Source organism: Poecilia formosa, unplaced genomic scaffold (genome assembly GCF_000485575.1).
Source record: "Poecilia formosa unplaced genomic scaffold, Poecilia_formosa-5.1.2 Scaffold247, whole genome shotgun sequence".
NCBI classification, from domain to species: Eukaryota; Metazoa; Chordata; class Actinopteri; order Cyprinodontiformes; family Poeciliidae; genus Poecilia; species Poecilia formosa.
In genome coordinates, this window is record NW_006800186.1 from 51,576 (window position 1) to 63,803 (window position 12,228).

Consider the following 12,228-nt stretch of genomic DNA (forward strand, 5'->3'; position numbering starts at 1 on the left):
CAGGAAGTAGAGCCGTTTTCACACACCCACCTGGAACAGGTGGGCTCCCTGGCGTCTGGTGGCTGGGCTGAGGGGAGCGACGGGACTGAGCGTGCTCCAGAAGTGGATGTTGGACAGCAGAGGACTGGGAGTCAGCAGGAGGGTTGGAGTCTGGGAGGGACAGAAACATTGACGGTTAAAGCAGCATAAACTACCAACCTGAAAACAGATTCACTTTGACCACAAACTTTACAGCGCTGCACCAATTTAATCTATTTTGGGAGATCAGCAATGTTTACATGCAAAATATGTTCTTATCTAGCTCCACTGAGGCTGGAAAATCTGCCACTGTTCCCTTTTTCCACCCACCAGCTCACGTCTGCACGTCCACAGTTAACAAGTCACCCCACTGTTCCCAGCTTAGCAACTTTGTCACCATTTTTTAGCAAAGTTTCATACACACACACACACACACACACACACACACACACACACACACACAAAATCTGATCCGGCAGATCAGGTCTGGAAACTGCAATCGGTTCAACCATAAAACTCTATCATGGTTTATTGGGATTTTATTAAATAAACCAACACAAAGTAGTGATGAATTGTGAGGTGGATGAAAATAAATAGTTTCTCTCTAAATATTTGAGAAATCTGGAACCTATTTTGAATTCAGCTCCTTTACTCTGAAGATACATTTAGAGAAACAATGTGAATAGCTTTTGAGACAGAAAACAGTGAGTATCCCTGGTGGTGGCAGCATCATGATGCGGGACGCTTTTATTCAGCCAGGACAGGGGAGCTGGTTGGAGTTGATGGGAAGATGGATGGCAAACCGAAAGGAGTTGCACACCACACTATTGAGATTTATCACCAAAATACAAAATGCAATGTGTTAAAATGTGTTTAAATATCTGAACACATCTTGATTCCTACTACTTTGTGTTGATCAATCGCATATCACTGGATTTTAGTTTTACATTTTAGTAAAAAAAAAAAAAAGAAATTAAAGTTCTACTATTAATAATAGTAAGAACACAAACATTTACCCATCACACACTCCCTAATGTTAATAAGTACTAGTCTAATCACAGTAACATTACATAGCAATGATACTAGTTGTTCGGTATGTGAGCTGTTCTCTGCTTATTGAAGCCACAGGCTATCAGATTAATATCGGCAGTTTAATTAGTATGGCTATCGGCTGCCCTGCTCTGGCTGTTTATCCTCCTCATAAAAATGTCAGCGCTCAAAGCTTGTTGTAAATGATTGCTGTAAAACGCCATTATATCAACGGAGCAACAGCTGGCACAGCATATGCTACTGGTCTGTCTCCTCAGGACCAGCGGGGTTGGGACCGGCTCTGAGGCAGAACCTAACGTAGAAAGTCCAAGGTGAGGACAGATGAGGTCAGCGGGTCAGCGCAGGCTGCTCTCTGTTCCACACTAGGACAGAAATGGGCCCGTGGGTTTGGAACTGTGTTCTATTTGAAGTGGGGCACAGACTTCTACTAATCAGCTCTTTAGCTTTTTTGCTAACTTTGAAAATGTTCAGCACACTTAGCTTCCCCTAAACGAACTTTTCTAGACAAAATATAAAGCGGTAATTTACTTAGCTGCTTTGTAAAATTTTAGTTGAGTAAAGTTTCACATTTGCAAGGAACGGCGTGTTATGTTCGAGTTGGTATCCACCATCTAACCGCTACAGGGCTGTACGACCTATAGCAGCACAGCTACAGACGCAAGTCAGGGTAACCTAACCCAGTCTAACTAAAAGCTTTATCAAAAAATAAAGTTTTAAGCCTAATTGTAAAATCAGATAAGGTGTCTGCCTCACAGACTAAAACATATATCATCCATTCGCAGATTACAGGCGTCTGAAACCTTTTTTCTAAACTGTTTTTCCAACTAGAGCCACATTTTGCCACCTCCTCCTCCAAACTCGCAGCTGAGGTCCAACTGTGAAGGTTCCTGTGTGGAGTGGAGGATGAGAAGAGGAAAATTTGGTAGAAAGTGAAAACAAAGAGGTTTTGCACCTTCAAACGTGTTTGCGGAGGAAATGTGACAAAAAAAAAAGTTTGTGAGAAATATCTGTTTCTTCAGAGCATCTTGTGAAAAGAAGCAGCAACATAAGATAGAAAACACTTGGTTATTCCAACTTTCTACGGTGTAATGCAGGGTTGAAAAGCAAGAATTATCGTTAGGTGAAACAAAAATCATGCAAGATATCGGAAAACCACAAAATTGTGATACTTATTGCTGAATAATCAACTGAAATTAACCTAGAATCTCCTTTTTTTTTTTCTTTATGTTTTGTGTTGATGCTGCAAAAAGTAGTTTCAGCTTTAAAGACCATCACAGGCAAACAGAGAGCTAAATGTTGGTCCTCTCCATATGTGAGCCGACAGGGAGTTTGAGCTGGAAGCCATGACCAGGTCTGACCTGAACAAGCAGATCTAATCCACCCTGACACAACACACAGCCAAAAACAAGGAGACATTGCTGGAGCTCTACTGCCCCCTGCTGCTCATCTGGGAGCTGAAGAGTCACTTTCTTAGTCACATTTGGCTTGGAACTATTTGGAACACACTTTAAAGTGGGCTTGGATTATGAATTCACACATTCAAAGACATGTTGTTGCTGTTTTTTTTTTTGTTTGAATAATAATAATAATAATAATAATTAGAAAGCTATTAACTGGTTGCGTTTTGAAATTAATCGTGGGAATAAGGTATTGTCTTCGTTTAGATGTCCACCAGTTGAAAGATGTCTGAATGTAAAACAGGAAAGTGGATGAGAGCAAGAAACTGTTAAAACTTTGGGTTTTCTCATGTAAAATGGGACCATGACAGAAAAAGCGGGTCATATAGGTTCATATCCTGTCCAACATCAGTGAAAAACAATGCAAAAAAAGAGTAAATAAAAGAGAAATATCTGGTTGTACAAGTGTAAGAAACTGGCATATTTCCATTCAGCTAATTTCGATTTGCGCAATTTTATGGTTAAAGCAGCGACTGACAGTAAAGAGCTCTTTCTTAACGCCCAGTACTTGCTTTGTGCCAAATAAATCAGAATTGTAATCCAAACTTGGATTAAAAAAAAGAAAAAGAGAAATGCACCCTTCAGGCCAGATACTTTTTTTTCCATTCTAAGGTCTGACCTGTCAACTTTTATAATCTCTGATTTGATTATTTTAACTACAGTTTTGATCTATTTATACATGCTGCCTCACTGAGATCCAAGATGTCATTTACAACAGAGATGTGAAACAAAGAAATGGCCTGGTAAAGTTTGGTTTTAACTCCACGCAGTAAACGCTGATCAGAAAAGAACACAATGTGCTGCAGGTTCAAGTCCAGCAGGAGCTTTGAATCAGACTGAAGGAATGAACTTTAACCCTGCATCAGAAAACTGACTCAGAGTTTGGATTCAGAGCAAACCATCACACTGACGCCTCCCTGGACCATTGGCATTTACTTTGCTTGCTGCTGATTGGTTGAACCCCCAGCAGTAGCGATAAAGTAGACAGTGGATGATTTTCACTTAACGCATATTAAGATGTGTTATATGTTAAAATTGGGAGTTATGAGCATTTTTAAAGGGGGTCTCAAGTATTTTGCACTTTATTATATTTTTATCTTCAAACAGATTTGTTTGTTCCTTCCAGCCTGAGCTCAGAGGATTGCTGAGAAGTTTTGCTGTCGCCTTACGTCTCTGTTGTACTTTGTGCAACAGGAAGAAGAACAGATGCAACAGAAGCAGGTCACGGAGAACAAACACTGACACGCTGCCAGCTCAACCTCTATGCTGATCACTCTGCAACTTTACACCAGCAGAAACCAGCTTGGTAGCTTGAAAACCTTTACGTTTGCTTTAATTTACCCGTCTGTTTTGTTTCCACATTTATAAATCCAATTATCGCAGAAAACAAGTACTCAGAAAAACAGAAAAAATAGAACTAGGCAAATATACGCTACTAAGTTATAGAAAATGTCCAACTTCATTTGATTCAGTCTGACTCAACACCTTCCAAAAGTCTTCACAAACCTTTAACTTAAAGATCTATGGAGTTCAGTGGCTTTGTCCTCAACGCTTTTCAAAAAAAGCGGTAGATTTGATCTACCTCTGCAAAATGGTGAAAACTTTTCTGACAACAAAAAAAAAAATTGGGATCAGCAAAACTGCAATCGGTGCACTCGGAGACACCGCACACTGGCATCGGCTGTATTGTGATAAACATGGCAATGCGGCAGTATAGAGGGGTCTCACCTGGAGCATTGCTGGTGTGAGTGAGGCAGTGGGCAGCGAGGGGCTGCACAGGTTCATGGGGGAGAACTCGGATGTGGTGACGAGCAGAGCGGGCGGACTGAGCTGCAGGACCTTCGGCGTTTTACGGGTTTTTCCCAGAGCCTGAGCGCTTCCCATGGTGTTGCTGTTCACCGAGGACGAACTGGTCTCAGTGTCCACCAGGCTGGGCTCGTTTATACACACACTGATGCCGCCGTCCACCTGCTGGACACACAACAGGTTCCTTTAAGAACACAGGTCACACTTCAGTCTATCAGCTGTGACAGCCACACAGGAAGATCTGCTGGTTTAAACAAACTCATAAATACAGTCAACATTAATCTGTTATCTTAGTCTAGAAGTTGGGCAATGTGGACTTAGATTTATCACAATATTCTGTGGAACTGCTATAATGGTAAAAGTGAGAATAAGAAATATTTACCACTTTTTATGTTACTGTATGGCTGTGACAGCATGGCACAAACACAAGTACTGCTCTTGAAAAACGTGATTGTAACACGCCTCTTCAGGCGCATGAAGAGACTCCAGGCCTGGTAAAGAAGTGTGATTTATATCACTAAACACACTTCCAAGGTTACTGATACTTTCACCGAACAAACAGTGGAGAAAGTAGTAACGCTAACAATTGAAGATGCACCGATCTGATATCAAAATCTGTATCAGACCTGATATTGATGCAAAAGGTCAGATCTCTTCAGTCTAATTCTATGCTTTGTGCTCTGAGCGACATCATACTTCATTTTTAATTTAAAATCATATTTAGAATTCCTAATTACACTTTCTGAACCATTTGAAAGAAGGTTTGTTGGTTTATTTTTACTTTTGACTAACTTAGTCAGTTTGAGTTTCCTTATTTATTTTCCATTGGCTGTTACTGACTGAATAAATTAAAGTTGTTTTGTTTTTACATGATTGACCAAGCTTATTAATCTGTTTGTGTGTTCTAGTGTGCTGTACTGGTGCAGTTAGCAAAAAAGAAGCATTTTAAGTTAATTCAGCTGTTTTTCTATGTTTTTTCTATACTAGATCAGGATCAGCCAATACTGAACCTTGTATTGGTATCGGAAGTGAGAGAAGTAGATCCGTACCTCCCTGCTAACAATCCCAACAATACAAACAGTTTTCAGGGGTTTTACAATGGGTTTTTTTTTACAGTTTCACCATTTTTTTCATCAATGATTTGAATTTATTGTGAGAACTATAAATCAAAATGATAAGAAGATAATCAGGATAAATGATCAATAACACGATAAATGCTCTGTCCTGTGTAGATAGATGTAGAGATGTCTGCAGCAGTGTACTGGCCTTGTCGTGTGGTTGGGTCTCTGGTGTCTCCAGAGCAGCCGGTTCTGTGGACCCAGAGCCCCCCGACTCGCCGTCACTGCTGGTCATGTTTCCCTCCTGAGCGACCTCCGGTGCCGCTCCCAGGTCCGGTAGGCCCAGGGCGGGTTCTGACTGCCGGCTGTGCTCCAACGAGTAGACGGACTGGGGCTGCAGGGAGGAGTGTGTGTTGATGAGTTCGGCCCTCTGAGGCGGCGCCTGCAGGGAGTCCAAGCTGCTCAGGGTGGTCTCCATGGCGACCGGAGGAGGCGGCGCAGCGAGCGGCTTTGGCGGGCTGTTTCCGAACTTGATGACTGATGGCAGAGCAGTTGCTGGAGGCGCCTGCAGCAGAGAGGGGATCTCCTGGCTCTGTTGGGAGGCGGCCCTCCGCTCAGCCAGCTTCTCTGCAGGGTTCTCCACCTTGATGGACTTGAAGAGCTGCCGCCCGTTGGGTAGGGAGTTGAGATGAAACGAAGTGTAGAGGCCGGAGTGGATGTAGTCGTTTCTGTTGGACTGCTTGGTGCTGGAGCCCAGAGCGGCCGGACCCGATCCCGCCTTGCGGTCGGCAGACTCCACCTCCAGCAGAGTGCCGTCCAACCTCTTAGCGGTGGCAGGGAGGACTCCGCCCGCTCCATCGTCCCCCCCATCCATCCGGGCAGCGGCGTCTCCTTTCAGGATGTCGGGGTAGGACACAAAGCGGTAGACGAACTTCTGACCGTTCACCTTCTTTATGATGTTCTATGAGACAGAGCAGACGGAGCAGAGTGAGTCGGCAGCACCACCCTGTGTGCGGGGGAGCTGGGTGCTTCCTGTCTGCACTAAGCCCAAAGCCACAGACGTCCCAGAGTAGCATGGCTCAACGCCCACAGGGTCAAACCACAGGCAGGGTGGGCACCAGTCTACAGAGCTACTTACTTTAGAATTCCTCTGCCCTGGTGGTGCAAGAAAAAAAAAATTCTATAGAGAACTGCAATTCCTAGTGTTAGGAATTCTGAATTGATTCAAAATGCTCAAAAAACAATTTTAAAATGCGTTTAAGTTGCGCATCTTCGCCGCTCTTGTTTGTGAGCATAGTGCATATTGAATCACATGTCCACTCGACCACTGTAGAAGACTGTCTCACCCACCATAAGTATTTTGAATAATTCTTTGATTTTTTATTTAAGAAAAAGCCAGGCAGATAAGCTAACCTGTCACTGTCATTTTTTGCATCTTTAACAAACCTTGTGCATATTAAACTTGAATGTTAGCTGTATTGTTTTGGGGGTTTTTAATGGGGTTTTCTGTGTATGTTTAATTTTTTGTGCCGTTCACTTTAATTTTCCAAAAACAAATTACTGGATGGATGGATGGATGGACGGACGGACGGACGGACGTACGGACGGATGGATGTTCTTAAACAGACATTTAAAAAACAGAAATAATTTAGGTAATTCTGGCGTTTGGTCTGACTGAACTACAGACAGTGAGAAGATAAAGGTGGATGACGTGTCATTTCATTCAGTGTATGTAAACTTCTGGTCTCAACTGTATGCAAGCTGCCATTCCTTTCTTGTTGCTGTGAACCAATAGGATCAGAATATTTCCACACATTTTAAGCGTAAACTAATAAATGGTCATGAAAAGAATTGTGGGATTGTTTTTTCTCTTTGGCATGAAACTCCCCTGATTGACCAGCTCCTGTGTAGAGGTCAGAGGTCACCGGAGCATACCTTGTCATAGTAGTACCTCAGCGCCCTGCTGAGCTTGTCGTAGTTCATGTTGGGCTTGTTCTTGCGGGCTCCCCAAAGCCGGGCCACCTCCTCGGCCTGCAGCAGCTTAAACTCTCCTTCCTCATTGGTCCAGCAGATGAGCCGCTCGTTGCTGGAGTCCAACAGGAGCTGGAGCAGGAACTGCCACAGGGTGACAGAGTTGTCCATGTTGCTTACTGAGGGGAAAAAAAAAGAACACACACACCAGACACACAATCAGACACGAAAGCGTTTATTTAGAACGTTAAATGGAGTCACTGCCAGTCAGTTCAGCAGCACCATCTGCTAGAAGTGTTGCCCCCACAAGATTCCCACACTGAAGGAAGGTGATGCAGTGATAGAGGAACCTGTTCAATCAACACTAGTTGGGGTTTGTGGAGTACAGGATTAAGTCAGATAATTCTAAAAATGCCAGGTCGTAAAATGTTCATTTTTGCCATTTTTACCAAACTGAGATCTTTAAAATTATAAGCGTGCCGAGTGATGAGCACCAATTTCCTTAAGTTTGTGTGATTGGCCAATTTTTATCAGGGTTTTAATAGTTTGGGGTTTTTCGATATAGTTTAGTTTTATTTCGGTGTGACTTTTAGTTTGTATAATTCAGTTAGTTTTAATCAGTTTTTGATGTGTTTGCTAGTTTTCATTAGTTATTACCAGTTGAACGTTTAGTTTTTAGGAGTTGAATGTTGTTTGGTTTTTAGAGTAGTAGTTTTAACTTTTCATGCTTTGACCATTTTGAATTCTGCACCTAAAAATTAACCAGAGTATTGTATTGTGATTATGTATACATCTATTGGGCAACGAATACCCGTCAGTAGATACCATTTTCAAAAAGTTATTATTATTGAACAACCAACTGATTCTAAACGTTTGCTGTTCCCTTTAGGTGGACTAGTGTAAGCGCTGCCAGGAGGAATGTGGAGTGCCGTAATTTGCAGACAGCTGACGTAAACTGCTGGTGTGGAGAAAAAACCCATCTATTTCACATCAGTTCAAAGGATTATTAAATAGATTAATGAAGACAAAAACAAAGTTAAATTTATAAATGCACAATATAATTCTAGTTAGTTATAGTTGTTCTCCCATTACTTACCGATTTTACATTTAGCAACAAATTTTTTTTTCTCAATTTCATTTTTTGTCATTTCTAGTTTTTATGGGTTAGCATTATTAGTATTTGACCTACTTATAACTGATCAGAGCCAACCAATAACACCATTAAAAAATTCTTGTCAGTCAGTTCTCTACCAGAATGTAAGTAAACAAAACGATTCTCTCCTTTGACAAGACAGACAATGATATAGAGTCACTAACGCCCTCCCATAACGAAACCTGCTGTCAGACATTCCATACAATATTATTATAATAACTAGAAAATTCCTGCAGAAATTTTAAGGGGCCTGCCAACTGTGCCCATCACTTTAAACCCATCATTTCAAATTTGCCGTGAAAAATAGATATATGCAGATCTGACATACTTAACCCAACACTAGCACACAGTAGCTGTAAATATTGTCACGTATATTATGATGATATGAGTCACCATTGAAAAGCAAAGTATAAACCCCAAGTCAGTGAAATCCAATCCGAGACTGACGACTATAAGCTTCGCACATGTGGTTCTCACTCATTGTCCAAAATAAAAAACATGAATAAAGTTGGTAATAGTTAATTTCTAAAAACAATTTCAATTTTCATACTAAGGATTTTAATTTACACTCAAAAATTCAGACAAGTAATAATTTTATGTAAGCAAAACATGAATAGTCACAGGAAATATGTATTCTTCCCACAATGCATTGTGAGATCTGATTCAGCGCTGTGACTACTCACTGCCTCTGTCTAGGACCCGTTGCTATGGTAATTAATTATCTGCACCTGGGCTGGCTCTCTCTGTCAGACAGGATGCTGGTTACTATACTTGTGAGACACCCAGCGTCGGTCTCCAGGACCCTGACAAAAAACCATAAGCCCTAGGAAAATTTTGAAAACATTTTACAGGAGCAGGCATGTGTATCTATGTCATGACCAACTTTGACATCAATAGGCCACCATTTGTGCCTGTGAGGGGGAGTTAAAAAGAGTTTTGGAGTCAGACCTCCACTGTCCTGTGTGTGTGTTTCAGAGAGAAATCTTAGTGATTCTGTGAGACACTCAGTCTAAACTTTTCTCGTTTTTCTCAATTTATATCGTCATTTTATCTCAGAATCCCACTAAAAATAATAGCTCCCTTCTCGGCATCGAGCCGCACGATTTGATACCACTTTTGTGGGGGTACACGCAGCGGTACGGGCCGCATTAACGGTGATGGAAGAAAAATAAATAATCTATAATAAAGAGACATTCTATTAGGTGTAGAACAATAGGTGCCTGCCATGCAATGCATGGAGGCAGTGACTGACTGCTCTCCCTATGCATTGCTATGGGCAGGCCCCAATTAATTTTTGAATGTCTGGTATTTTCGCTGCTGCATCAGAACATGACTTTTACTTTGACAGGACCCGTCAACATCTAGATGTCTAAGCTTCTTGGAATAAATCTGGCCTGACTCATGCGACATGCTTGGATGGAGAACACCCAACCCACACACACACACACACACACACACACACACGATCCAATCTGTCTCACACTGTCATGTTAAAAGCGCCGATATCAGAGGAAAATAGGACAGTGAGAAAAACTGCAGTCGGAGAAGAAGATTACCACAGAGGGTTACATAACACATGACACTGATTGAAACCCTCATCTGTAGATATAGGGATGAAGTGCTAAACGGAATGGCAGATTTGGTGCACAGTTATATCAATAGGTTTTAAAGTGGAGCGATTTGTTCATGCTGCCAGGCAGCTCCCCACTGTGCAGAACAGAGACCACTTGTTGATGGAGAACCCTTGGATAGTTTCGGTACAGCTAACACTGCAAAAGGTTTTCTTGGGCGTTAATGTCCCAAATTAAAGCTCGAGCAGCTGCTGTCGCCTTCAGCGCGCGCGTACACACTGCTGAGGTGAGAAACAAATGAAAGCGCCGACGTTAATGAAAGCTAGCTTTTAAGTTAGCTCAGGGCTAGCTCCAAGTTAGCTCCTGTGCTAAGGTTACCTCGCTCGAAGAGCCCGCTGAATTTCTGAGTCGTCGATCCGCGTCCAGGTGTTCCTCTGTCATCTCTGGGAAGCTCCTACAGCACCACGGGTCGGGAAACGGGGTCGTAGCAAAGGGTTGAGCGCATTCCCACTCAGGAATTCAGATTTAAAACCATCTGGATCTTACTGACGGTGTATCCTTTGACCAGGAACTGATGTTGCGTTCAATGTTCTGCGTATAAACGCAATCCGACAACTTTCTTTACAGACTTCGTGGGTGTGAAGTCCTTCCATACAGAAGCTGTTTGACAAATGTGGTTAAGTCAAAGAAGATAAGACAAGAATAGCGTCTCGAGTTTAACTATTTTCAGTAAGATTATGTAATAGAAGGTTATTTGGCGATCTCATCAGTTTCACTGGTTTGGCGTTGTTTTCGCTTTGAACGACTGTAAGAACAATGCAAGTTGGAATTCCTACGATTTCAAAAGTTACCTAAATGCGTCATTAAATAAACAGATCACTTCCTCCATTGTTTGTTTTCATCTCTGATTTTAGCTCATGCTATCTTTTTTCATTTCTTTCTACTATAAAGACATGAGTGACAGATCAGTTTTTCCTTGTAGGAAGCATGTTACAAATCCTAGGCATATTTTTAAAATGTTTATTTTTCAAAAGCATGTATAATTTTCTTCTTCCTTCATACTAAATCTAAATAAAATTGAGAACCTCGTGATTGGTACTCGACATAACACTCAACATAGACATAACTTTAAAAAATTGCAAAATGATTTAAAAGTTATGCATCCTTCCCGTTAGACTCACAGTTATACACTATTTTGTGTTGTTCTTTGTCATAAAGTCTAAATCAAACATATTGTTATTTGCAATTTGAAAGCAACATGAAACTTATGTGGGTATGAATTGTTTTGCAAGGCACTCTATTTTGTTCTGTCAAGTTGCACCTAAAAAAAAAAATCAAGATTGCATCATGAAAAAACAAAGAATTTTCTTTCAGATGAACTTCTGAGCAGCGCTAGAAACTTTAGTGTCGTGCTCCAATATCAGGCTGACCCAGTTTTGTACTGTAACAGTAACTGTGGGTAAAATAAAACGTATCACAGCTCAAATGAATTACATCAAATGGAATAGAATTATTTTTGCTACAACTGCAGCACTTTTTGTTTTTTCTTTTACTGTATCAGTTGGGAAACCACTGGGAAACTGTATCACTGTATCAAATGGAATTTCTAACAAATTCCATTTGTTAGAAATGGAATTCCCACATGGAATCAGAATTCTAAGAAATTCTCTGGATTAATATTAACAGCAAAACAACTTATTCCTGCACTCAGCGTGAACTGTAGATCTATGAATCACCACCAAGGGGCAGTGCATTACAATAATCCTCAGAACCAAGCTGCGAAATAAAACACGAATAATGTCCTGCTCTATTATACATAAAAGGAAAGTTCCACGATCAACTGTGAATGAAGGTTGATAGTGTCAAGCTTTCCAATTTTAGCCCTGTCATGCATAGCAGTCACTACAGTGGACACCTCTAAAAGCCATTTTCTTGTCATTCTTGTGGATTTTTGTTTGAAATGCATAGAGACCACTAAAGTGGACACTAGTGCATCAGGCAATACACTGCCAACTACTGTCCATCTACTGCAAGTGCAAGAATTTCATTTTTTGTTAAATCCAACATGGCGAACAGACAGAAGCTACCAGACTAACTCGGGAATATCCAGTTTTCCCTCCTACTGTGGAAAACTCTGGCAGGTA

The 12,228-nt window shown here is 41.3% G+C and overlaps 1 protein-coding gene across 3 annotated transcripts in view; it reads right to left on the bottom strand.

The window, feature by feature from the left end:
- The window catches only part of elk4 (ETS transcription factor ELK4), a 14,831-nt gene extending 4,052 nt beyond the window's left edge, over positions 1-10,779 (bottom strand). For 2 of the 3 annotated variants that reach the window (XR_477545.2, XM_007569824.2), the window contains exons 1-5: positions 10,463-10,778; positions 7,325-7,539; positions 5,598-6,350; positions 4,254-4,496; positions 31-150 (exon numbers count right to left, since the gene is read on the bottom strand). Coding sequence is in view for 2 of the 3 variants with exons in the window: in XM_007569824.2 (XP_007569886.1) it covers positions 31-150; positions 4,254-4,496; positions 5,598-6,350; positions 7,325-7,531 (1,323 nt within the window). In the remaining variant the exon portion in view is untranslated. Of the gene's footprint in view, positions 1-30; positions 151-4,253; positions 4,497-5,597; positions 6,351-7,324; positions 7,540-10,462 lie in introns of all 3 variants that reach the window. The other variant, XM_007569825.2, reaches the window with a different exon arrangement.
- Positions 10,780-12,228: the final 1,449 nt, after the last annotated feature.